Source organism: Mobula birostris, chromosome 9, assembly GCF_030028105.1.
Source record: "Mobula birostris isolate sMobBir1 chromosome 9, sMobBir1.hap1, whole genome shotgun sequence".
NCBI classification, from domain to species: Eukaryota; Metazoa; Chordata; class Chondrichthyes; order Myliobatiformes; family Myliobatidae; genus Mobula; species Mobula birostris.
In genome coordinates, this window is record NC_092378.1 from 93,535,499 (window position 1) to 93,562,337 (window position 26,839).

At 45.0% G+C, this 26,839-nt stretch overlaps 1 protein-coding gene across 1 annotated transcript in view; it reads left to right on the forward strand.

Moving 5' to 3' along the window:
- gaa2 (alpha glucosidase 2) overlaps positions 1–26,839 on the forward strand; it is a 71,286-nt gene that overhangs the window by 32,788 nt on the left and 11,659 nt on the right. Inside the window, exons 9-15 of the mRNA XM_072268402.1 lie at positions 5,029–5,139; positions 8,611–8,724; positions 11,342–11,426; positions 12,315–12,432; positions 13,197–13,330; positions 20,046–20,197; positions 21,615–21,763. Of these exons, the coding sequence (XP_072124503.1) occupies positions 5,029–5,139; positions 8,611–8,724; positions 11,342–11,426; positions 12,315–12,432; positions 13,197–13,330; positions 20,046–20,197; positions 21,615–21,763 (863 nt within the window). The remainder of the gene's footprint in view (positions 1–5,028; positions 5,140–8,610; positions 8,725–11,341; positions 11,427–12,314; positions 12,433–13,196; positions 13,331–20,045; positions 20,198–21,614; positions 21,764–26,839) is intronic.

Here is a 26,839-nt window from a genome sequence, read left to right on the forward strand (position 1 = left end):
CAGAAGGCTATGGAAGTATCTTACGGGTGTCTCCTTCAAGTCTACGGAATCTCCTATCTGCTCCTCAGACTATGGAATGCCCCTTCATTACTGCATTCCTTTCTCCCCCTTCCCTTCTGAGCTGCAGAACCAGACTAAATGCCAGAGACGCAATTGCTGGGGCTTCCCCCGATAGGTCATCTCTCCCAACAATATCCAAAGCAGTACACTCATTATTGAGGGTTATTCTGCACTGGCTGCCTCTTCCCTTTCCCTCTCCTGACAGTCGCCTGGGTGCCTGCCCCCCACAACCTCGGGGTGACTATTTCCCTGTAGCTCTATCTATCACCTCCTCATCCTTCCATGTGATCTGAAGGTCGTCCAGCTGCAGCTCCAGTTACTTAACATGGTCTCCAAGTAGCTGCGGCTCGATGCATTTCATGTGGATGTACTTTTCAGGGAGTCTGGAGGTCTCCTAGTGTTACCACATCTCACACGAAGAACATACCACTAAATTAGGATCCATTCTCACCACACTAAACTTACTTAGAGCCTTTGCCTGTTCTTGCCTAAACCTGACCACTCTAACACTGTCCTCACCAACAGTGGCTGCTCCTACACTGCCACTTTGCTTACAACGCGACTCTTTTTATTGACCTTTGCTGAGTGCCTAATAGATTGTCATGATTGCAGCCTGCTGAAAAGTCCTGAAAGGTCCCGAGCTCTTTTTAAATATTGCATCGTTTAAACCGAACAAGTGACTGCTAGTGATGATTGCAGCTTGCTGAAAAGTCCTGAAAGGCCCCAAACTCTTTTTAACCCGTGCACCACCTCAGTCATCCTTGCGATGATTGCAGCCTACCAAATTAACCTTTCAACTTTTCGCTATAATTCAGCTTCTCAAATGCCAGTACAACCTTGATAGCTGTAGAGGGAAGATCTGAAGAAGTGAATTCCATGACTGTATGAGAGACGGTGGCTGATGTTCATGGAGTCGTCCTTATGAGTTCAGGATCGTTCTCCCCCTTCCCTCTTTGCTGCTGTCTGGTGGGCCTGTCATCCTGGTATGGTTGGATGTATCCAGAGACTGTGAAGGAAGTGCCTGGCACTTGGCTATAAGATTTAATTCCATGAGTTCAACTTTGTCAGGCTTGTCTCTTTGGTGGGACAGTTCCTATTATTTACACAACAGTTCTGAGACATTGGTTATGAAGGTTATACAGGGGTGGCTTGGGCTGGGATTAACTATGCCTTGTCAGAATTTGTCACTTTGGCCTATATGTATTCACTGGTCTGTTTTTCCCTTAACCCACTTTATTTACCGACAGCTGAATGCCATTCAAGGTCATTTCAGATGGTAGTTAGGATTCAGTGTTATTGCAGATGTTAAGTTGCATCTTGGCCAGACTTTGGGTAAAACATTGGCAGGTTTCATTCACTGAAGGGCATGTTAGCAGATAGGTTTTATGATAATCCAGTGATCTCACGGTCATCACTGCTGAGACTGGCTGCTTCATAATTTCTGGTTATTACATGATCTGGGTTTAAATCCTGTTGATGTTGTGTCAGATTTGAACTAGTATCTGGATTATTAGACTATGAGTATCAATTGCTACACTGTCAACGATCTCCCCTCTTAGCCAGCTCATCTTGAGTAATGTCGTTCCTTTTGTCTCTTTGATTGATCACAGTTGGAGCATCGATACTGCTATTGGCCCTGATATATTGAGCCCAGGCACCAGCAGTGACAAAGCAGTCAGCTTGCTCGAAACCTGATGTAACCACTCTTACACTTCTGGTGGAGTGTGTACTAGCCACAGCAGAGGCAGAACAACTTGCCAGAAATGACAGCATCTCCCAAACCCTCATGCGCCATCCCCCAGAAGACTTGAAGGAGCAGGTGCCTCGGAACACTGAGAACATTCGCAATAAAGCGCCTCCAAGAAGTGGAAAAATACCTGCTACTTTTTCTGGTTGCTGGTTCAAAGTACTTGAAGAACAGTATTTCCATATAGTTCAGAATGGTGGCTCAACTTTTGGCTAGCCAAGAATGGGCAATAAGCACCAGGCTGCTCTCCTCATGTCCCAGGAGTGAATTAAAGTAACATTCTACAGCACCATTCATCACACAAGTACTAACAAGGCCAAAATTGGGGTATGGTAAGAGGCAGGTGTATAAATATCTTGGCAAGTCAGTGTTGACCTCAGCTGTTGCACTGTGGTAGAGGGAAATGTGGTTCCATTGTGCATTGCAGCTCAGAACTGGGAAGTCCAAGCTTCATGTTAGGTGGTGTCAGTTGGGGCAGCGGTTCGGCTGCATTCCCCCAGGGTTCAGGCAGAGGAAGAATTGGCCTGGGACTCCAGTGACCTGCCTAACTAAGCCCCGATCCCACATGCAACAAGCCGTGATCATATGATCAGAGCCATGTTGCAACATGCCTGCTTGATGGCATCATTTAAAAATGTAGCTCAAGCCAGCTCTGGGTCAGTCGGTCATTTTACACTTACAGTGTTACACAAAGAGGCCATTCTGTCCATTTGGTCTTTACTGGCTCTCAGGGGAACAATCCCATCAGTCCCATTCATTCTGTCTTTACTTCCCTGCGGCCTCTTTGGTTCTTTTATCATTTACTTACACGAAGGAGCCATTTACAGCAGTAAAATTAGCCTTCAGCACAGGAGTGGGAGATGAGAGAAAGCAAGAGCATCCAAGGGAAACGGACGCAGTCATAAGACCATTAGATATAGGAGTAGATTTAGGCTATTTGGCCCATCAACTCTGCTCCGCCATTTCATCATGGCTGATCCAATTCCCTCTCAGCCCCAATCTCTTGCTTTCTCCCCACATCCCTTCATGCCCTGACTGATCAAGAATCAATTAACTTCTGCCTTAAATATACTCAATGACTCGGCCTCCACAGCCTCCTGTGCAAAGAATTCCACAGATTTACCAATCTCTGGCGAAAGAATTCCCTCCTCATCTCCGTTCTAAATGGATGTCCTTGTATTCTGAAGTTGTGTCCTGTGGTCTTAGACTCCCCCACTATAGGAAACATCTTCTCTAAATCTACTCTATCAAGGCCTTTCAATATTTGATAGTTTTCAATGAGATCCCTCTCATTCTCCTGAATTCCAGTGAGTAGAGGCCCAGAGCCATCAAACGCTCCCCATATGGTAAGCCTTTCAATCCCAAAATCATTCTCCCGAACCTCCGTTGTACCCTCTCCAATCTCTCAAGGGAACTTGCAAACTTCATGTGGACAGCACTGAAGGTCAGGATCAAACTAGTCCCTGGAGCTATGATGCAGCTGTACCAATATGCCATCCAGTTTTGATCTCAAGTCCTGAACCCCAAGTATATTACTGACCCAATACAGACGTGCAACGCAGACGAGTGCAGCACTCTCAAGTACAGGTTTCCCCCGCCATCCGAAGGTAGAGCGTTCCTATGAAACGGTTTGTAAGCCGGAATGGCGTAAAGCAAAGAAGCAATTACCATTTATTTATATTGGAAAATTTTGTGAGCATTCGCAGACCCAAAAATAACCTACCAAATCATGCCAAATAACACATAAAACCTAAAATAACAGTAACATATAGTAAAAGCAGGAATGATATGATAATACACAGCTTATATTAAGTAGAAATACTTCTCTACAACGATTGCCTGCACAGATCTCCGTAGCGAAAATCTCACGCAAGCACACTTGGCAGAAAATCTCACGCAAGCACTCTCGGCAAAAACACTCTCTCCAGTAACCATTAAACTATGAAGCTGCCAAATCTACCAAATAACACGTAAAAATACACAGCCTATATAAAGTAGAAATAATGTATGTTCAGTGTAGTATCACTTAATGGAATTGGGAAGACAGCGCCGAGCACACTGATGATGGTGTGTTAGACTGAGTCGTCGCAGGTTGGGGTGGTGCAGTGGCCACCACCCTCTGGGCCGCTGACCCGATACATTGCTGCGAAGAATGCAGCGGTAGCCTGGAGGCACACAGCACATCTTTAAGAAAAAAGCCGAAATAAACATGCTAATTAATTAGATGCTGCCCGGCACGTAAATATCAGCGCAGATCAGAGGGGATTGCGGATTGCATCGCCTCTGATCCAGGCTGACAATTATGTGGTAGGTGGCACCTAATTAATTAGCATGTTTATTTCGGCTTTTTTCTTAAAGGTGTGCCTCCTGGCTACCGCTGCATTCTCCACGAATCGGTACAGTATCTGTCTGGGGCCCGGGGGTTGGGGTGGTGGGACACGGGGGTGTCATCTCATCGTTGATCAGGGCAGGCAGCTCATCTTCTCCTATGACTGCCGGACTCGATGTCGAAAGTTGAGGTTCGTCGTCTGCTGTGGCTGATGTGGAAGGCTTGCTTGACTGCTGAGCCTCGCGCATTTTTCTATCATACAGTTCTTTGTAAGCAATCAAACCATCCTGCAAATATCCGCTAAACCTACGAACCCTTTCAAAATTAAAGTCGTACTTTATCATTGCAGTGAAAATCTCACGCAGTTGCTCCACTTTCGCTACTGCATTCGGTTTCGATTGTTATCCTTTCCTCTTCCAATTTCATCAGCTCTTGGTCATGGGATGTCAAAACCTCTTCACATCATCTTCGTCAGCTTCCACAAGCCAAACTCACTTTGTCCTTGCTTCGTTCACCACGATCGAAACGCATAATTATGTCTAGTTTTACGCTAAGTGTAACACCCTTATGAGTTCTTTCAGGCTTTTCCAACACCTTAGAACTCATCTTGCTAATGGCTGCTCAGTGCAACGTGTTTAAACAATGCCGATCGGAATCCGGGGGAGAGCGGCTGCTCGGGGCGCGCGCTGCTTTTCTTCGTAACAGTGAAAACACCTTCTGAAAGTGAAAACAGGGTACTAATGTAGGTCTTTCGTAGCAGTGAGGTTTCGTAAAGCGAACGTTCGAAAAGCGGGGGACACCTGTAATTGATAAGCCAGAATCCATCTGCACACTCCGGATGTCATGTTCTTGCCCCTTCTCAAGATGCTAAGTTTGCCTGTTCTCTTTGCAGGACCCAGGAATCAGCAGCATCCAACCACCAGGTTCCTATTGGCCATATGACGAAGGCCTGAAACGGGGAGTCTTCATCTCCAATGCATCTGGAAGTCCTCTGATTGGAAAGGTAAGGAACGTGCAGCAGATTCAGGAGGGTAACCGTGCAGGGGTAGTTTGTGAACTCTGGGAGTGACTGTCCTGAGAGGTTAGCTGGCACTTGTTCCCATATCGAGTCTGTACGCATTGCTGAATTCAGTGCGCTTGTTCCCATATCGAGCCTTTACATATCGCTGAATTCAGTGCACTTGTTCCCATATCGAGCCTGTACGTATCGCTGAATTCAGTGTATCCGATTGGTTCCCATATCGAGCCTGTACGTATCGCTGAATTCAGTGTATCCGATTGGTTCCCATATCGAGCCTGTAAGTATCACTGAATTCAGTGTATCTGATTGGTTCCCATATCGAGCCTGTACGTATCGCTGAATTCAGTGTATCCGGTTGGTTCCCATATAGAGCCTGTACGTATCGCTGAATTCAGTGTATCCGATTGGTTCCCATATCGAGCCTGTAAGTATCACTGAATTCAGTGTATCTGATTGGTTCCCATATCAAGCCTGTAAGTGTCGCTGAATTCAATGTATCCGATTGGTTCTTGCATTTGGTGTGCACTTGTTCCCATATCGAGCCTGTACGTATCGCTGAATTCAGTGTATCCGATTGGTTCCCATATCAAGCCTGTAAGTATCGTTGAATTCAGTGTATCCGATTGGTTCCCATATCGAGCCTGTACGTATCGCTGAATTCAGTGTATCCGATTGGTTCCCATATCGAGCCTGTACGTATCGCTGAATTCAGTGTATCCGATTGGTTCCCATATCGAGCCTGTAAGTATCACTGAATTCAGTGTATCTGATTGGTTCCCATATCGAGCCTGTAAGTGTCGCTGAATTCAATGTATCCGATTGGTTCTTGCATTTGGTGTGCACTTGTTCCCATATCGAGCCTGTACGTATCGCTGAATTCAGTGTATCTGATTGGTTCCCATATCGAGTCTGTACGTGTCACTGAATTCAGTGTATCCGATTGGTTCCCATATCAAGCCTGTAAGTATCGTCGAATTCAGTGTATCCGATTGGTTCCCATATCGAGCTTGTACGTATGGCTGAATTCAGTGTATCCGACTGGTTCTTGCATTTCGCCTGCCAGTGTACACTTGAGTTCAAAGACTGTGTCGAGGTAGGAAGTAAAACAGATGATTCAGTCAACGTATCTTCTGGATTCAGACAAAGGGCTTGCTTCACATTCACTCAGGCTCCCCATCACCTCTTGGGTCCTCAGACCTTCCATCTTCCTTCCCTGAACACCCCAACTCTCCCACCTCCTCTGTCGCCGCTAACTCTCCTTCCCCCCTCTGATCCCACCTCTAATCCTTGCCATGTCTTCACCACCCCCTCTGACCTTCCCCTCTCCGAAGTAGAATGTTCTGCCCTCAGCAAGGACCTTGCTCTTGTCACCCTTCACCTACACCTCAGTGAATTCCGTGCCCGCCACAATGCCAAGCTCTTCTCCTGTTGCCTCCATCTCTGAGCCCACCTCTTTGGCAATGGAGGCAACCCTGCACTGATGATCCCTTCTCCCGTCTCCAATTGTCCTTTTCTTGGACACCCCGCTCTGGTTCTCTACCTGTTCTGGATCTTTTCATTTCCAATTCCCAATGAGACATCGACTATCTCGAGTTCAGCACTCCACTCTTCTCCTCAAATCTTATACGCTGAACACACTGCATTCCGCTGTCTCTGCACCAATCCGAACCTTGCCATCAAACCTGCAGACAAAGGAGATGTTGTTACAGTGTGGCAGACTGACCTCTACTTTGTTTCTGTGGCAACTCTCGGACACCTCCTCTTAATTACCCCCTGATAAGGATCCTACTAAGGGCCATCAGAACCTTGTCTCTGACACCATCACCGACCTCGTCAACTCTGGAGATCTCCCACCTACTGCCACCAAACTCACAGTTCCCTTATCCCATACTGCTCACTTCTACCGCTTACCTAAAGTTCACCAACTTGACTGTCCAGGTAGGGCTATTGTCTCTGCCTGCTCCTGCCCCACTGAACTTGTGTCCATGTACCTGAACTTCATTCTATGCCCCTTTGTTCAATCCCTTCCAACCTATATCCGCAACATCTCACGTGCTCTTGGTCTCCTTAACAACTTTCAATTCTCTGGCCCTGACTGCCTCATTTTCAACAGGGATGTCCAGTCCCTATACACCTCTGTCCCCCATCAAGAAGTCCTTACAAGCTTTCTACTGCTTTCCTGACAAAAGAACATAAGAAATAGGGGCAGGAGTAGGCCATCTGGCCCATCAAGCCTGCCCCACCATTCAATAAGATCATGGCTGATCTGTCCATAAACTCAATTCCATCTACCTACCTTTTCCCCATAACCCTTAATTCCCCTGCTATGTAAAAATCTATCTAACTGTATCTTAAATATATTTGGTGAAGAAGTCTCAACTGTTTCCCTGGGCAAAGAATTCCATAGATTTGCCACTCTCTGGGAAAAACAGTTTCTCCTCATCTCCATCCTAAATCTTCTCCCCTGAATCTTGAGGCAGTGTTCCCTAGTTCTAGTCTCACCTACCAATGGAAACAATTTTCCTACTTCTATCTTATCTATCCCTTTCAAAATTTTGTATGCTTCTATAAGATCCCCTCTCATTCTTCTAATTTCCAGAGTATAGTCCCAGGTGACTCAATCTCTCTCATAAATTAACCCCTTCATCTCTGAAATCAACCTGATGAACTTCCTCTGCACTGCCTCCAAAGCCAGTATATCCTTCCTCAAGTATGGAAACCAGAACTGCACCAGTTCCCCTCCCTCTGACACCCTCCTCTGCCTGGCAAACTGGTCCTCACCCTCAACAATTTCTCCTTCAGCTCATCCCACTTTCTACAAACTCAAGTGTTGGCCATGGACCCTAGCTATGGAGCTATAGAGTTATGGAGTCCATCTTTCTTCCCTTCCTCCCATGGTCCACTCTTCTCTCCTCTCAGATTCCTTCTTTTCCAGCCCTTTACCTTTCCCACCCACCTGACTTCATCTATCACCTTCTAGGTAGTCCTCCTTCCCCTCCACCACATTTCTATTCTGACATAATCCCCCTTCATTTCCAGTCATGATGAAGGGTCCCAGTTGAAAACATCGGCTGTTTATTCATTTCCATGGATGCTACGTGATCTGCTGAGTTCCTCCAGCATTTTATGTGTGGTGCTCTAGGTTTCCTGCAACTGCAGAGCCTTTTGTGTTTGTGAAGTGAATCAATCTCAGGAATGTTTGGGCTCTGAGGATGGGCGAGAGATTACTGCTCAGGAAAGGGTATGTTCTGCTTATCGGCTTCACCTTTCCCGTGTTGGATTAGGGTGACTACGATGGAGGCAAGGGGATTCACATGTGAGTTTTAGTTCAAGTTGGCAGGAAGGGGACCTGGAGAAGGACAACTGTGCTGTGCTGAATTTATTCTGACTGTATTTCTTTCTCTTGAATGATTTAATAGTGTTTTTGTTTTGTTTTTTTCTCATGGGATGTAGGTTTGGCCTGGATTGACAGCATTCCCTGACTTTACAAATTCAGACACACACCAGTGGTGGTTGGATAACCTGCTGTACTTCCACAAGGCTGTGCCCTTTGATGGCCTCTGGATTGTAAGTATGATTTGTAGGACCAGGATAAGGCCATTTAGTCCCTTGAACTTGTCCTGCCTTTTAATTTGTTAACAACTGATCTGTATCTGAATTCTATTAGCTCCCCTTTGCTCCATATCCCTGAGTTCAGTCAACCAACAAAGATCCTATCTTTAAATTCACCAGTGACCCTCAGAAGCCAGGCTCTTTGTTGTGAAGTGAATTCTAAATTTCCACCAAACAAGGATTGTTATAAATGGATGGTTGATGGTCAGCATGGACTTGATGGACTGAAAGGCCTGTGTTCATTGACTTTATGGCAATAGTGAATGGACCATGTTCACGACATCTCTGATGTAAGGAAAAGAAGTGGGGAAGGCAGGAGAGGGTTCATGCTTGTTAGTTTTATTCAGTGCTGATTAATATGTATGGTATGAGGAACAGAAGACTCAGCTCTGGCAATAATGGGCACCACAAGCAGTAATCTACAGCTTATATTTAAATGGCAGCTTACTACATTGGAAAACATTGCCTAGAACAAGACAAAAATGTGATGCTGAGCTACCTATTAGGACAAGGGTAAGGAAGCACAATCATCGAGGCAGAGAATTTAGCTGGAGAGGAGGGTGAGAAAGGGAAAGAGAACCTGAAGGCACAGTTGTCACTAGTGGAGACACCCAATGTGAGGCAGTTAAAGTATGCAGGACAATATCATGCATCAATCTGCATTCAATGCTTTTTATTCACCCTTACTCGCCATTAGTTAGAAGGTACAAGAGCTTCAGGACTCGCACCACCAAGTTCAAGAACAGTTCCTACCCCTCAACAATCAGGCTCTTGAACAAAAGAGGATAACTACACTCACCTGCCCATTTATTGTGATGTTCCCACAACCAATGATCTCACTTTAATGACTGTTGATCTTGTTATTTCATTCTCTCATTATTTATTGCTATTGATTTATATTTGCATTTGCACTTGCACAGTGTTGTCTTGTATACTCTTCCTCTTTCATTGGTCCTGTTTACTGTTACTATTCTATAGATTGGCTGTATGCTCGTAGGAGAAAGAATCTCAGGGGTGTATGTGGTGATATATATGTTCTCTGATAATAAATTTTACTTCGAACTTGAACTCTGATTCTCCTTTGTCTGAGGTACAAATGGCCTGCGGACATCAGGATTGTCACTATTCCTGTACCAAGGGTCAGATGAGCATACTGGTTTTTGAAGATCGAAAACTCAGCCTGCAGTGCTTCACAGATCACAGATGCTGAATCCCACATGGTCCTCTCTTCTGTCCCAGCTGTTTCTGTCAGTTTGTGGAGGTTAAATAGAAGGAAGTTTTTAGCTGAAACTTTAAGACCTCTAATACATGGTCTTCTCTGCATTTACTTTCCTCCAAACTGGAAATAATTTGATTTCCATAAACCTATCCCTGCTAGTGTTTAAGATCCATGTGATAGTTCTCCTAATTTGTCAGTTTCTCTCATGTAAGTGCAATTTCGAAGAAAGCACTTCAGCGCCTTTACTTCCTTTGGAGTTTGTGAAGATTCGGCATATCTAAAACTTTGTCAAGCTTCTATAGATGTGTGGTGGAGAGAGTATCGACTGTTTGCATCGCAGTCTGGTATGGAAACATCAATGCCCTTGAATGGAAAATCCTGTAAAAATTATTGGATACATCACAGCCTATGATGGGTAAAGCCCTTCCACCATTGAGCACATCCTCACAGGAAAGCAGGGACCCCCACCACCAAAGACATGCTCTCTTGTTGCTGCTGTCATCAGGTAGAAGGTTATGGAGCCTCAGGACTCACACCACCAGGTTCAGGAATAGTTATTACACCTCAAACATCAGGCTCTTGAAACAAAGGATATAACTTCACTTGCCCCATTATTGAAATGTTCCCACAACTATCAAGGACTCTTCATCTCATGTTCTTGATATTTTGTGCTTATTTATTTATTATTATTATTACCTCTTTGTTTTTGTGCTTGCACAGTTTCTGTCTTTTGTACACTGCTTGAATACCCAAGTTGGTGTGGACTTCCATGGATTCCATTATGGTTATAATTCTATTATGGATTTATTGAGATTACCTGCAGATTGCCCAGATGGAGACCAGTAAGCCCATAGTTCCTCTCTTGTTCTGTACCATAGCAGCTCACCACTTCCATCCGTCACCAGTTTTTCTGTACCCTATATTGGTCCTGTTCTCTCTTGAGGGCCAAGATGCAACCTGCCTCCTGTACCACTACATCTGCAGACAGTGTATTGTGGATTCCAGTCACATATTGCATTTATAGATTTCCTCATTCATTTTCTTCCCCTTTATTTTATACCTGGGATCTCTTTACCTGAACCCTTGCATCAAAAGGAAAAGTGTCCAGTAATTCTGCACCTCATTTTATGTACTTGTATCCAATTTCCCCTCAGCCTTCTGTAAATAAAACAGTGCCTGCCTCTCTTTCTGTCCTTTCCAGTGCTGTTATACCCTTTAACATTGAAAAGTAGGACTTTGCACAGCACAAGTGGGCCTGCCAAGTTAATGAAAACTTCCTATCTATCAATTTAAACTTTCCAGAGGTTAACCTCAGTAGCATTTTTATTTATTCATCTTTCTGGAACATTCTAGGACATGAACGAGCCTTCCAACTTTGTGGATGGATCTGAGAGCGGGTGCCCGACCAACGAGCTCGAAAACCCTCCCTATGTCCCAGGTGAAGAGTGAGTGAGGCCTTGGAGACTTACAGTGGGAATGATACCCTTCACCGTCAGATAGGGGCAGAAAAAAATAAACCAGAATGAAGGCTATCTGGGCAGGGATGATAAATCAGAAAGGAGGATATCTGGAGTGGAAAAATAAACTAGAGAAAGGATAAACAGGAAGGCAGGATAAACAGGAAATCAGTATGGAAGCTATTGTATGGGACTAACTGTTTGTTATGAATCATGTTCTTGGTTTAATAGCTCCTTGCCATTCTGAAGTTGTTACTCCTTGGAACTGGGAGTGCCATGAGCAAAGGGGAGAGCAGTAGATGAGAGCACCAGCAACACAATTGGAAGAGAGAGTCAGTTAATGGGGTGCTCATTGGACGTGTCACTGGGGAGGGGAGAGAAGCTCAATAGTGAGAATTAACGCTGCTGAGTGTGAAGATAGAGCATTGATATGGGAGGATCACTAATGAGGGGGTGCGGAAAATGAAAATGGGATGGGGGAGGATAGGGGACTTGTGAATGAGAGAGTGCAGAATTATGAGAGGAAGAGTGTGGAGAGTTGGTGAGAGCAGAGGACTGTGAGGGGCTGGAGTGAGTCAAAAGGTATTAATGGGGAGGGCATCTGGAGGGATTGTGATGAGGGATGAGAAGGGGAGGGGGTAGGATTGGTAGTGAGGAGGAAAGTGAGGAGGATCACCAGTAAGGAGAAGTTTAGCAGAGAGAGGCAGGATGATGGGATGGGGTGGATCTGTGGTGAATGGGAGAAGGTCAGGATTGTGGTAAGTGATGAGTGGAGGTGGGATGGTGTGATAGTAAAAGTCAGTGTGAGGAGGGAGGGGTTTGTGCCTCAGTACTTTTGAAGTTACATGCTCTGCTGTGTTTTCTCATAGGCGTGCTGGGTGGCAGCTTATGCAGTAAAACCATTTGTGCCTCAGTAAAGCAGAAGGTATCTACGCACTATAATGTACATAGCCTGTATGGGCTGATGGAGGCCAAGGCCTCAGCAAGGTCAGTTTGTGTGAACTTTCATATGGGTTCTGGAAAGAACCATCAGAAATAATATAAACCCGAGTTATAGAGTCACAGAACTCTTCTGCCTGACTTGTCCATGCAAATCAAGGTGCTTACCTGAACTGCATTTGGCCCATATTCCTCTAAACCTTTACTTTCCATTTGCCTGTCGAAATTTCTTTTTAGTTTTATATATTTATATGCAGCCGTACCATTTCTTCAGGCTGCTCATTCCATTTACCCATCACTTTCTATTTAAAAAAATGGACTCTCAGGTGCCCTTTAAATCTTTCCCCTCTCATCTTAAATCTGTGCACTCTAGTTTTAGACTCCCCTACTCTAGGGACAAAGTTTGTGACCATCGACCTTATCTATGTGGCTCATGACTTTATAAACTTCCACAAGACTCCCTTTGCTCCAGAGAAAACCATCTCATCCTTCTCCATCTCACTTCATAACTCCAGTCCCAGTAACACCTTTGTGAATCCTTTCTATACCTTCTCTCGCTTAATCATATCCTTCCTTTCTCATAGTGACCCAAACTCTGCACAGTTCTCCAGCGATGGTCTCACCAATGTCTTGTACAGCTGTAACATGATGTCCAAACTCTGGTATTCACTGCCCTGACCCATAAAGGCCAATGTGCCAAAAACTTTCTTCACATCCTTGCCTGTCTGTGTTCTAAGTTGACCGGGCTTTTAAAAGAATAAGTATTTTCTAATGTGTTGATTTGCTAAAATGCTACTTTCTCTTTGTCCTAGTGCTTTGATTAAAATCCGTAAAAAACGACCATTTGTCATTTCCCGATCAACATTCCCAAGTCAAGGCAAGTACTCGGGACATTGGCTGGGAGACAATAGGAGCCAGTGGAGGGACATGTACTTTTCTATTCCAGGTAAGAACCTGTGAATGTGTTGTAAGCTCTGAGTTCTGTTTCTGTTAAGAAATTTTATACATCAACAATGCGAGCACCAAATCAAAATCTTGAATGTTCTTGCACTAGAGAGGTCAGCAATTGCGTAGACATAGGAGAACATTATACCCATTAAAGAAATGTTTTGCCTTGTTTAATGTATTTGTTCAGTGGTTCCACAAAAAAAAAACCTGTTGCTCAACGGCAACAAAACCGAGAGTCAGCTGGTTCTTGGGTGTTAACAAATCAGATGACTGGCGCACAGATGCAATCCAAAGGAAACTTCCAACACCTTTAATTCTTAGGAGGTTAAGGATATTCTCTCTCTCTCTCTGGCTATCCATCCCATCGGATGATGATGGTTCCTTTCAGTCAGTTAGTGGGGTGCTACCCCACTCCTCAGAAAGGAACAGCGTGTGCGTGAGTGGGGGGTTGCACAGGTCCAGACCCAGCCTCTCGACACCCCCTCCCGGATCCAGTGGCATGGTGGGGTCCAAGACAGCTGGGGGAGGTTCTGTTGCAGTGAATGGCCAGACCAAGCTTCGATGCAAAGGATGCCCTTTCCGCACTTCACGGCACATGTTTGCTAGATGGCTGTTGACCCTACGTGAGGATATTCAGCTTGTCATTGAACACTCTAACAAATTTTTACAGATGTACAGATGAAAGAATCCTGACTGGTTGCATCACGGTCTGGTACAGCATTTTGAATGTCCAGGAACTTAAGAAACTGCAGAGAATAATGGAGTCTGCCCAATACATCAGGGCACATCCCTCCCTACCATTAATAGTGTGTACAGGAGGCGCTGCTTCTAGAAGTCAACATTTATCCTGAAAGATCCCCACCACCCAGGCAATGCCATCTTTTCACAGATACCATCCAGCAGGAGGTACAAAACCCTGAAGTCCCACACCACTGGGTTCAAGAACCTTCCTTCAAACATTCAGTTCTTGAACCAACTGGCAAAACTCTTACCACTGTGGTTCAGCAACACTGTGGGCACTTGACCACCTTGCACTAAAATGCATTTTCTTGTAAAAATTGTGTATAATTTACAATTGTGTTTTTCTTGTAAATGCTGCTTGTGATGCTATGTGTCTGTGACGCTGCAGTAGGCAAGTCTTCCAATGCACCTGTACATACCAGTACTGTGCATATGATAGTAAACTCAGCTTTAACTTTGATGTACTTCCTTTCTGCCCGTTTACACGGCTGGTATTTACAGCAGCAATGAAGATCCTCCCTCTCTGGTGGTGTTCAGGGCTTCCTTCATCATGTTAGTAGCTACACTCTTGTCAGTCATGTAGTCCTGGCTGGAGACTCAGTGCCATCACACTCAGATGCAGAAGGATTCTTCATTGCTATTTCTGTAACAAGTTTGTTCTACCAGTCAGGGTTGTTGGCCCTGAGCTGAACCCCTGAACCTGGAGGATCAGTGGACCACTCTTAGTCTGGCCTCTACCCTTTGACTTGTTTGACATGGGTGACCCTGCAAGGAGCCAAAGCATAAAGCCCTGACTCCAGCCAGCTTAGCTTACCAGGTCATTGACACATGATAAGGTTGTGGTCCTCTTTGAGCATGATTTTGATATAGGAAGGAAGGAAATTGCCTTTTAAACTCACAAGAGAGCATAGGCCATCAACTTTTAGCTGTTGATGTTTCTGTAGCAGGCAATTTCTTTTTTATGAGGTCGAGTTGCTAGCTCGACCCTCAACCCAGCACGGATGGAAAGCGTGCCTGGGGAGCCGGGTGGGTTCGAACTCTGGAGCCTTTGCTCCAAAGTCCGGCACTGATGCCACTACGCCACCAGCCAGCTTATGACTTTGATATCCTTTAATGAAATTGGACCAACCATTTGAAGGCACAATATGTTCGAGCATAACTATCATGTTTCCTGTGTCATTTACATGTATCATAACATTATTCATTCTATGTCTTAGTAATGTGTAGTTTCTGTGAACAGCAGGGTCAAAGTTGAAACAGCCATGTTACTAACTGTGGGGGAGAATCCAAGGTTGTAGCAGCCTCAGTATGGGAGGAAAAGGCAGAGAGTGTCCTGAGGGAAAGTGATTCCAGGGTGGGGGACTGGGTGAGAAAGGAAATGCAGTGCTCTGCACGGGCCATGTCTTACATTGAATACTGCCAATCGTTTACTTCGAGGACTGTCAGAAATTTAGCATTTTTCTGCTGTGGATCACCTGAGTGGACAGAGCGGCTTGAGGCAGCACCCGATCAGAACACACGAAAAATGAAGACCCAAGAGATTTCAGACGCTGGAATCAGGTGCCACAAACAATCTTGCTGCAGGGTTTTGACCCAGAACATTGACAGTCCTGATGCAGGACTTTGATCTGAAACTTTGACAGTTCCTTTCTTCCCACAGATGCTGTTCAGCCTCTAGTGTCCTTCCAGCAGATTATTTGTTGCACCAAAACGGAGCTCTGTGTTTCTCAAGCCGGCTATCCTAGTATTTGTTTGTCATTGAACCGCAGTGACTGTGGAAATGAAGGAACTGCAGCTTTTGCACAGCAAGATCCCACAGGCCGGAATGAGATAACCTGTGTCAGTGAGGGATATACTGTACATTGACAAGAAAACCTGGGGCACCTGGTGTCACGGGATTGTTTACATCCCCTGGGAGAGGAGAGACGAGCAGGGTTCAACCTTTCATCTAAGTTATGGCACCTACATCGGAGCGACAATACCCCTCTACCGCTTCAGGACAGTCAACTTGTTTTCAAATCTGGAGTGAGCGTTAAAACCAAGGCTTTCCAACTCAGCGGTGAAGGAATTTGCCGCACCACAGATGCCACTCAAATAAAACAGCTATAATGTCCATTTAGAGTCAAAGAGTCATACAACATTGAAACAGACCCTCTTGTTGCTGTTGTAGGTAGGGGAACTAAGGGTTATAGGTAAAAGGCAGGTAGGTGGAGATGGTCCATGGCCAGATCAGTCATGATCTTATCGAATAGTGGGGCAGGCTCGATGGGCCAGATGGCCTACTCCTGCTCCTATTTCTTATGTTCTTACGTTCATCCATTATGTCCACACCTCCGACCAATCATTCATTTGTACTGATCCCATTTTATTCCCACATTCCCATCAATTCCCTCCAGGTTCTACCACTCTGTTTCACACAGCAGCAAATTTGTCTGCTGACTGGGGATGTAGGAAGAACGTGGAGCAGCAGGAGGGAGCCCACTCATCCTTGGGGAGTACAGTACCTGAGTTATTCAGTAACTGAACCTGTGTCATTGGACTTTGAGGCAGGGCAGCGACTGTACCACCATGCCATTTATATTCTGTCCTTAGCAGCACAGATGTACAAAGGTACTATTGTCAAATGAACTGTAAACTGCAAGGGCAGATATGAAGGTGGGATTTAAGGACCCACCTGCCTGATCAACAAGTACAGACTGGCTGGACATTATGCTCTGTTGTTGAGTTCTTGTACCCCAGCCACTGGCTCACAAAAGTAATATAATTGTCAAAGCCCACAATGCTGCAAATCTGATCATTGGACTGAAATTTTAACTCTGTCTCTCCATAGATGTTGCCTGACCTGTTTTCAGCATTTCTGTTTTTAGTGCATGACATTAGAACATCAGTATCTCCTTGGTACTCTTACGAGGACCTGCCCAACAATCTGTCAGGCTATAAAGCATATTACACGAGGGAAAGGAGGCAGTGTCATTCACGGAGTGCACCACAGGCCTGAAAGTCTTGGTAATAGTTGACAGGATGGCTGGTGGGAGAGCAGTCAAATTTCAGGGTTATCAGGGGACCAGGACTGGTTGAGTGTGGATATTATATAGGGAGATAAGATTGGTGCAAGTATGGATGAGTGGGACCATGGAAGGAATTATAAACAAGGGAAGGCACTGTTGAAAGTCACACTCACAGCACGCTGGAGGAACCCATCAAGAACGCCTCAAAGCCCTCCGCTACTTTCTGGACAATAGACCTCACCAGTTCCCCACCACCACTACCCTCCTTCGATCGGCGGAACTGGTTCTCACACTCAATAACTTCTCTTTTGGTTCTTCCCACTTTCTTCAGACTAAGGGTGTAGCTATGGGAACTCGCATGGGCCCTAGCTATGCCTGCCCCTTCGTTGGTTATGTGGAACAGTCTGTGCTCCAAACCTATTCTGGTACTGCTCTCCCCAACTTTTCCTTTGGTACATTGATGACTACATTGGTGCTGCTTCTTGCACCCATGCTGAGCTCGTCAATTTCATCAACTTTACTCCTAACTTCCTCCCAGCCCTCAAATTCACTTGGTCTATCTCAGACACTTCTCTCCCCTTTCTCGATCTCTCGGTCTCCATCTCTGGAGACAGACTGTCCACTGACATCTTCTACAAGTCCACTGACTCTCATATCTACCTGGACTATACCTCTTCCCACCCCGCCACATGCAAAAATGCCATTCCCTATTCCCAGTTCCTCCGTCTCCGCCACATCTGCTCCGAGGATGAGGTTTTCCGTTCCAGGACACCTCAAATGTCCTCCTTCTTTAAGGATCGTGGTTTCCCTTCTGCTGTCATCAATGATGCCCTCATCCGCATCTCCTCCATTTCCCGCACTTCGGCTCTCACCCCATCGTCCTGCCACCACAACAGGGACAGAGTTCCCCTTGTCCTCACCTACCACCCCACCAGCCTCTGGATCCAGCACATTATCCTCTGCAACTTCTGCCACCTTCAACAGGACCCCACCACTAAGCACATCTTTCCCTCTCCACCCCTCTCCACTTTCCGCAGGGATCGGTCCCTCCGCGACTCCCTGATCCACATGTCCCTCCCCATGGATCTCCCACCCGGCACTTATCCCTGTAAGCGCAAGTGCTACACCTGTCCCTACACCTCCTCTCTTGCCACCATTCAGGGCCCCAAACAGTCCTTCCGAGTGAGGCAACACTTCACTTGTGAGTCTGTTGGGGTCATCTATTGCATCCGGTGCTCCCAGTGTGGCCTCCTCTACATTGGTGAAACCCAACGCAGATTGGGGGACCGCTTCGTCGAGCACCTCCACTCCGTCCGCCACAACAGACAGGATCTCCCGGTAGCCACCCACTTCAACTCTGCTTCCCACTCCCATTCAGATATGTCCACACATGGCTTCCTCTACTGCATGATGAGGCTAAACTCAGGTTGGAGGAACAACACCTCATATACTGTCTAGGTAGTCTCCAGCCCCTTGGTATGAACATAGAATTCTCCAACTTCCGGTAATTCCCTCCACCTCCCTTCCCCTATCCCTATTTCACTTTGCCCCCTCCCCCAGCTGCCTATCACCTCCCTCATGGTTCCGCCTCCTTCTACTACCCATTGTGTTTTCCCCTATTCCTTCTTCACCTTTCCTGCCTATCCTGTCCCTGCTTCCCCTCACCCACCCCTTTATCTTTCCCCTTACTGGTTTTTCACCTGGAACCTACCAGCCTTCTCCTTCCCACCCTCCCCCCATCTTCTTTATAGGGCCTCTGCCCCTTCCGTCTACAGTCCTGATGAAGGGTTCCGGCCCGAAACGTTGACTGATCGTTTCCACGGATGCTGCCCGACCTGCTGAGTTTCTCCAACGTGTTGTGAGTGTTGCTTTGACCCCAGCATCTGCAGATTATTTTGTGTTTACTGTTGAAAGTCGATTCAATGCAGGTCAGCAGGCTAAGGGTGATTTAGTTATACAGCACAGAAGCATGACTTTTCGTCCAGCCTCAAAGATGGTGGCATGTTTGGTCGCAGCGGCTTCTACGGGTCCAACAAGTAATGCAAATTATTGTTCTAACCATTTTACTTGTGATTGCAAGACCCTGTTGAACATTGATAATACAAAATGCTACAAGTGTGGCTCATTAATGCATTGGTGAGACCCACATGGCCTCAGTTGTTACATGGAACAGGCCTTCAAGCCACGGCGTTACCTGGTATATCTACGCAGGGGAGGAGGCACTGGAGGCAGTGTGGGAGAGAACAGAGGTGCGACGGTGAAATGCTGGGTTGGGGGTGGCCCCTGCAGGTCATCTCTCCTGTTAGTGCTGCTCTCCAGTGTTCTCTTCCTGAAAGTCAAGTGGGATTGGTTTTGTGACCGACCCAGTGTGAGATGAGGAACTGCTGCGTGCTTGTTCTTGCAGAAACATGGCTCCAGGACAAAATCCCATGCACCTTCAAACTTCAGGCCATGCCACTCAGTGCTTTGTGTTAATATTATTTTGTGACTGTATGTGCTGTGTGCTGTGTGTTACTGTATGCTACATGTGACTGTATGTGCTGTGGTTTGCACTTTGATCCTGGAATAATGCTGTATTGTTTAGCTGTATACACGTGTGTGGTTGAATGACAATTAAATTTGAACTTGGACTTATCCATGCCAACTGAGGTGCCAATTCAAGCTAATCCCATGAAGTCTGCATTTGGCCCACTTCCCTCTTAACCTTCCCTGTCCACCAACATGTCTACATCTTTTAAAGTCTATAATTGTACTTAATTGAATTGAAGCTACTTCTTCTGCAGCTTGTTCCATATACCCACCACGCTCTGCATGATAATCATGGGTAATGAGTTAGGACAAGGGCAGTTGGCATGAAGCTCAAGACCTAGTTAGAGGTTTGCCAATGTGAACAGACTGTGTGAGCGAGATTACAGTGAGTCATGTTGTTATCACTCTGCACCTTGACCCCTTTCTGTTCCACAGGTATTCTGAACTTCAATATGTTTGGAATTCCTCTGGTCGGTGCAGACATATGTGGATTTGGCGGCAGTACCACAGAGGAAATGTGCGTGCGATGGATGCAGCTTGGTGCTTTCTACCCCTTCTCTCGAAACCACAACACCCAAAACGAGAAGGTGGTCCAGAGTTTGTAACATATACTTGCATATATTTATTTGGGAAAACAATCTGAAAAGTTGCAAAAGGAAAGACTTGTATTAATACTGAGCCCTTCACGACTGCAGCATGCCCCTGGGCATTATTCCAGTTTTTGAAGTGTTGTCACAAATGTGTCAGCTAACTTGTGCACAGCAAGAGCCACAATTCGCAATGTTAACCAGTTGGGTTAACTTCTTTTTCGAATGTTAGTTGAGAAATGTTTCCGTAACACCAGAGGACAGACCACTGGTTTTCTTCAAAAAGTTCCTGCAGTACTTTAATGTCCAGCTGAATGACTAAAGGGTTTAATGTCCATATATGAAAGACAGAAGCTCCATTAGTGCTGTACTCCCTCACTACTGCAGTGCACTCTCAACCTAGGTACTGCGTCCAGAGTGTGTTTCTTGGTGGTGGTGGGGGAATCACAAATCCAGCAGCTGTCTTGGATAGGGGGATCATTCCCAGGATCCCAGTACCAGTGTTATCGGATTATAAGATCATAAGGTATAGGAGCAGGATTAAGCCTCTGCTTCACTATTCAATCATGGCTGATTTTTTTTTCAAACCTCTTCTCCCCATAACCATTAACCTTCTTACCAATCAAGAACCTATGAATTTCAGCTTTAACTACACCCAATAGCCAGGAATCCACAGACTCACCATCCTTTGGCTGAAGAAATAGCTGCTCATCTCAGTTTTAAAGAGGCTCTTTATTCCGAGGCTCTGCCTTCAAATACTTTCCTACTAATGCCTTCAAATACTTTCCTACTAATGGAAGCACCCTCTCCATGTCCACTATATACAGGCCTTTCAGTATTTGGTAGATTTGGGTGAGAGCTTCCCCCACCATTCTTCTGAACTCCACCAAGTACAGACTGAGAGGCATCAGCTGCTCTCTGAAGGGCTAACACTTCCTCTTGGAAATAGTAAACAAATTAGGGTGCTGTTATACCCTGAGGAGTTCTCCACTGTCTCCCAACAATGGAAGCACTACCTGAGGGCTCTTGACATGAGGTAGCCATCATACTGAGATGTTCTCATCCACTGAGAGTCAATGGGAATATTACAAGGATCCTGGATAAAAACAGTTAATAAATCCCCACATCATTAGTCAGACCGATTGCTTGGGCAGGCGAGGCAATTTCCAGCTAATACTTTTCACTCTGAGTCAGCATCTCTCCTGGAAGATAATGGCCCATGTTATGGCAGTAGGACTGAGACGAGGACCTCAGGACAGTAACCATCCCTTAAACTCTGCAACATCCTGCATTGCTTTTTTGGCAGTTATAAGTATTTAGATTAAAGACAATGGGTCTGAATTAATATAGTTGCAATTTTCTGCCATTACTTTAATGATGGTCCTCTTTTCTCTGAAATGGCTTCTCTGTTCTCCAGGCTCAGGACCCGACCGTGTTCAGTGCACCCGCTCAAGCTGCAATGAAGCGTGCCCTCCTTACTCGCTACTCTCTGCTCCCATACCTCTACACGCTCTTCCATCACTCACATATCCGGGGAGAAACTGTTGCCAGAGCTCTCCTCTTTGAGTAAGTTGTGACTTTGTAATACTACTCCGTTCTCAGAATCATCAGGCAACAGGCTCTAATGATCCCATTCTCATGATTGTTATCAGGACCAAGACATTGGTAGGAAATGGAAGAAAGAGCACAAGAGTCTAGTAAGAAAAGATCAGCAAAAGTTAATGTAGGCGTCTCACAGACTGAGAGAGGAGAAACCATGTTAAGATGTGAAAGAAATCTCAGATAACTTGGACAAATATCACACAGAAGAAAAAATCTCTTGTAAGTAGAGGAGAACTGCAGGTTGAGAATGAATGAAGAGCTAAAACAAGTTAAAAGTCAAACATTGAGGAAAATATTGGAACTATATTAGAAAAATATTGAGAAGTAATAGATCCCCAGGACCTAATAGGCTGCACTCTAAGGGTGTGAAGGGGGTGACTGGAATAGAGGAAACTATGGAACTTCCTGAAATTCCATAGCTTCCAGAACAGTTCCCATAGATTGGAATGTAATGAATATATTCCCAGCGTTTAAGAAAGAAGGGAGTGATGGAACTAGTAGTAATCCAGAAGGAAATGGTAACGGGCACTTTGAAAATACTGATAGATTTGGACAGGGTCAACGTGGACTTATGATCAGGAAATCCTCTTAACAAATGTGTAACCATTATCTGGGGTGGTTAGAGCATTATGGATAAGGGTGAATAAGTGGATATATTATCAGAATCAGATTTAATATCACTGGCATGTGTCATGAAATTTGTTGTTTCCTGGCAGCAGTACATCACAGTAAGTAATAAAAAACTATAAATTACATACGTAAATTACAAATATAAAAATAAATTAAGTAAGTAGTGCGAAAGAGAGAAAGAAAGGAAAAAAAGTGAGGTAGTGTATATGGGTTCATTGTCCTTTTAGAAATCTGATGGCAGAGGGGAAGAAACTGTTCCTGAAACATTGAATGTGTCTTCAGGCTGCTTGATGGTAGAATGAGAAAAGGGCATGCCTGGGTGACGAGGTTCCTTAATGGTGAATGCTGCCATTTTGAGACTTCGTCTTTTGAAGATGCCCTTGATGCTGGTGCGCATGATGGAGCTGGCTGAGTTTGCAACTTATTTCAGCTTTGACTGATTCTGTGCAGTGGCCCCTTCATACCAGAGGGAGAAGCAACCTGTTAAAATGCTCTCCGTGTTACATCTGTAGAAAATCGCAAAAATCTTTGGTGGCATACGGAGTCTACTCAAACTCCTAATGAAATCTAGCCACAGTCGTGCCTTATTTGTAATTGCATCAATATGTTGAGCCCGGGATAGATCTTCAGAGATGTTGACACCCAGGAACTTGAAATTGCTCGCTGTTTCCACCTCTGATCCCTCAATAAGGATCAGAAATAGTGTGTTTTCCCTCAACTTTCCCTTTCTGAAGTCCATGGCCTTACTGACATTGAATGCAAGGTTATTGTTGCGACACCACTCAACCAGCTGATCTGTCTCACTTCCTCATCACTGTATGGAATTCTGCCAATAGTTGTGACATCGGCAAATTTATAGATAGCGTTTTAACTGTGCCTAGTTACATTGTCGTGGGTGTAGAGAGAGTAGAGCAGTGGGTTAAGCACACATCCCTGAGGTGTGCCTGTGTTGATTGTCATAGAACATAGAACCGTAGAACTCTACAGCACAGAAAACAGGCCATTCGGCCCTTCTAGTCTGTGCCGAAACTTTATTCCAGTAGTCCCATTGACCTGCACCCAGTCCATAACCCTCCAGAGCTCTCCCATCCATGTACCTATCCAATTTATTCTTAAAATTTAAGAGTGAGCCTGCATTTACCACGTCAGATGTCAGCTCGTTCCACACTCCCACCACTCTTGAGTGAAGAAGTTCCCCCTAATGTTCCCCCTAAACCTTTCCCCTTTCACCCTAAAGCCATGTCCTCTCATATTTATCTCTCCTAATCTAAGTGGAAAGAACCTACTCGCATTTACTCTGTCTATACTCTTCATAATATTGTAAACCTCTCTCAAATCTCTCCTCATTCTTCTATGCTCCAAGGAATAAAGTCCTAACCTGTTCAATCTTTCCCTGTAACTCAACTCCTGAAGACCTGGCAACATCCTAGTAAATCTTCTCTTTCAATCTTACTGATATCCTTCCTATAGTTAGGTGACCAGAACGGCACACAATACTCCAAATTTGGCCTCACAACCTAACCTTATACAACCTAACCATAACATCCCAACTCCTATACTCAATACTTTGATTTGTGAATGCCAGGATGCCAAAAGCCTTCTTTACAACCCTGTCTACCTGTGACGCCATTTTCGGGGAATTATGTATCTGAACTCCCAGACCCCTTTGTTCCTCCGCACTCCTCAGTGCCCTACCATTTACTGTGTATGTCCTACCTTGATTTGTCCTTCCAAAATGCAACACCTCACGCTTGTCTGCATTAAATTCCATCTGCCATTTTCTGGCCCATTTTTCCAGTTGGTCCAGATCCCTCTGCAAGCTTCGAAAACCTTCCTCGCTGTCCACAATGCCTCCAGTCTTAGTGTCATCAGCAAACTTGCTGATCCAATTTACCACATTATTATCTAGATCATTGATACAGACAACAAACAACAATGGTCCCAGCACAGATCCCTGAGGCACACCACTAGTCACAGGCCTCCAGTCTGATAAACAATCATCCACTACCACTCTCTGTCTTCTCCCACACAGCCAATTTCAAATCCAGTTTACAAACTCTCCATGGATATCTCATGTCTGAACCTTCTGAACTAACCTCCCATGTGGCACCTTGTCAAAGGCCTTTTGAAAGTCCATGTAGACAACATCCACAGCCTTTCCTTCATCTACTTTCTTGATAACCTCCTTGAAAAACTGTACAAGATTTGTTAAACACGATCTACCACGCACAAAGCCGTGCTGACTATCCTTAATCAGCTCTTAGCTGTCCAAATACTTATATATCCGAACTCTCAGAACACCTTCCAATAATTTACCTACTATGATGTTAGGCTCACTGGCCTGTAATTACCTGGTTTACTTTTGGAGCCTTTTTTAAACAATGGAACAACGTGAGCTACCTTCCAATCTTCTGGCACTGCACCCATGGCCAAGGACATTTTAAATATTTCTGCCAGGGCCCCTGCAATTTCTACACTAGTCTCTCTCAAGGTCCGAGGAAATACCATGTCAGGCCTGGGGGATTTATCTACCTTTATTTGCTGTAAGGCAGCAAGCACCTCCTCCTCTTTAATCTCTATGTGTTCCATGACACTACTGTTTGTTTCCCTTCTTTCCATATACGCTATGCCAGTTTCCTGAGTAAATACTGATGCAAAAAAACTGTTTAAGATCTCCCCCATCTCATGAGGTTCTACACATAGACGACCACTCTGATCTTCTAGTGGACCAATTTTGTCCCTTACTATCCTTTTACTCTTAATATACTTGTAGAAACCCTTGGGGTTTACCTTCACATTATCTGCCAAAGCAACCTCATGTCTTCTTTTTGCCTTCCTGATTTCCTTCTTTAGTATTTTCTATACTCTTCAAATACTTCATTTGTTCCTTGTTGCCTATACCTACTATACACCTCTCTCTTTTTCTTAACCAGATCGCCAATATCCCTTGAAGACCAAGGTTCCCTATGCCTGTTAACTTTGCCTTTAATCCTGGCAGGAAGATGCAAACTCTGCACTCTCAAAATTTCGCCTTTGAAGGCCTTCCACTTACTGAACAGATTCTTGCCAGAAAACAATTTATCCCAATCCACTCTTCCTAGATCCTTTCTTATTTCCACAAAATTTGCCCTTCTCCAATTTAGAACCTCAACTCGAGGACCAGACCTATCCTTATCCATAATTAACTTGAAATTAATGACATTATTGTCACTGGACCGAAAATGTTCGCCTACACATACTTCTGTCACCTGACCTGTCTGGTTCCCCAATAGGAGATCAAGTATTACATCCTCTGTCATTGCTACCTCTATATATTGACTTGGAAAACTTTCCTGAACACATTTGACAAAGTCCAAGCCACCTAGCCCTTTCACAGTGTCAGTGAGATGGAGATATTATTTCTGATTGGCGATGACTGTGGTCTCCTTGTGAGGAAGTTAAGGATCCATTTGCAAAGGGAGGTACAGAAGCCAGGTGTTGGAGCTTGAATGTGTTGAATACTGAGCTGTAATAAATAAACAGAAACCTGATGTAGGTATTACTATTGACCAGATTACCTAAAGCCGAGTGGAGAGCCTGTGAGATCACATCTGCTGTAGACCTATTGTGGCGATAAGCAAATTGTAGCGGATCCAGGTCCTTGCTTAGGCAAGAGTTGATTCTAGCCCTGACCAACCTCTCAAAGCACTTCCATCACAGTAGATGTGAGTGCAACTGGGTGATAGTTATTGAGAAAGCTCACCCTACTCTTCTTGGGCACTAGCCCTTTCGAAGCAGTTGGGAACCTCCGATTGTAGCTGTGAGAGATTGAAGATGTCCTTGAACACTCCCGCCAGTTGGTTGGCACAGGTTTTCAGTGCCTTACTACGTACACCATCAGGACCTGATGCCTTGCAAGGGTTCATCCTATTGAAAGATGTTCTGAACTTGGCCTCCGAGACAGAGGTCACAGGGTCATCAGATGGTGAAGAGACTCACGCAAGTGTAGTTTTATTCTCCCTTTCAAAGTGTGCATAAAAGACGTTGAGCACATCTGTGAGTGAGGCATCACAGCCATTCATAATGTTAAGTTTTGCCTTGTAGTAAATAATGGCTTGCAAATCCTGCCAGAGCTGAGGTGCATTGGATTCCCTCTCTAACTTCAATGGGAAGTGTTTTTTTTTTTGCTTTTAAAATAGCCTTCTATAAGTCGTATCGACTTGTATAGTTCTGGATCACCGGTCTTGAATGCCAGAGATCTGGCTACAGATCTCCTGGTTTATCCATGGCTTTTGCATTAGGTACAGGTATATCCGGGATGTTCTCAAAGACACACAGGTCTTGATGAAGCTGGGGACAACTGTGGCATATTCATTCAGGTTGGAAGATGAATCCCTGAACCTTGTCCAGTCCACTGACTCAAAGCAGTTC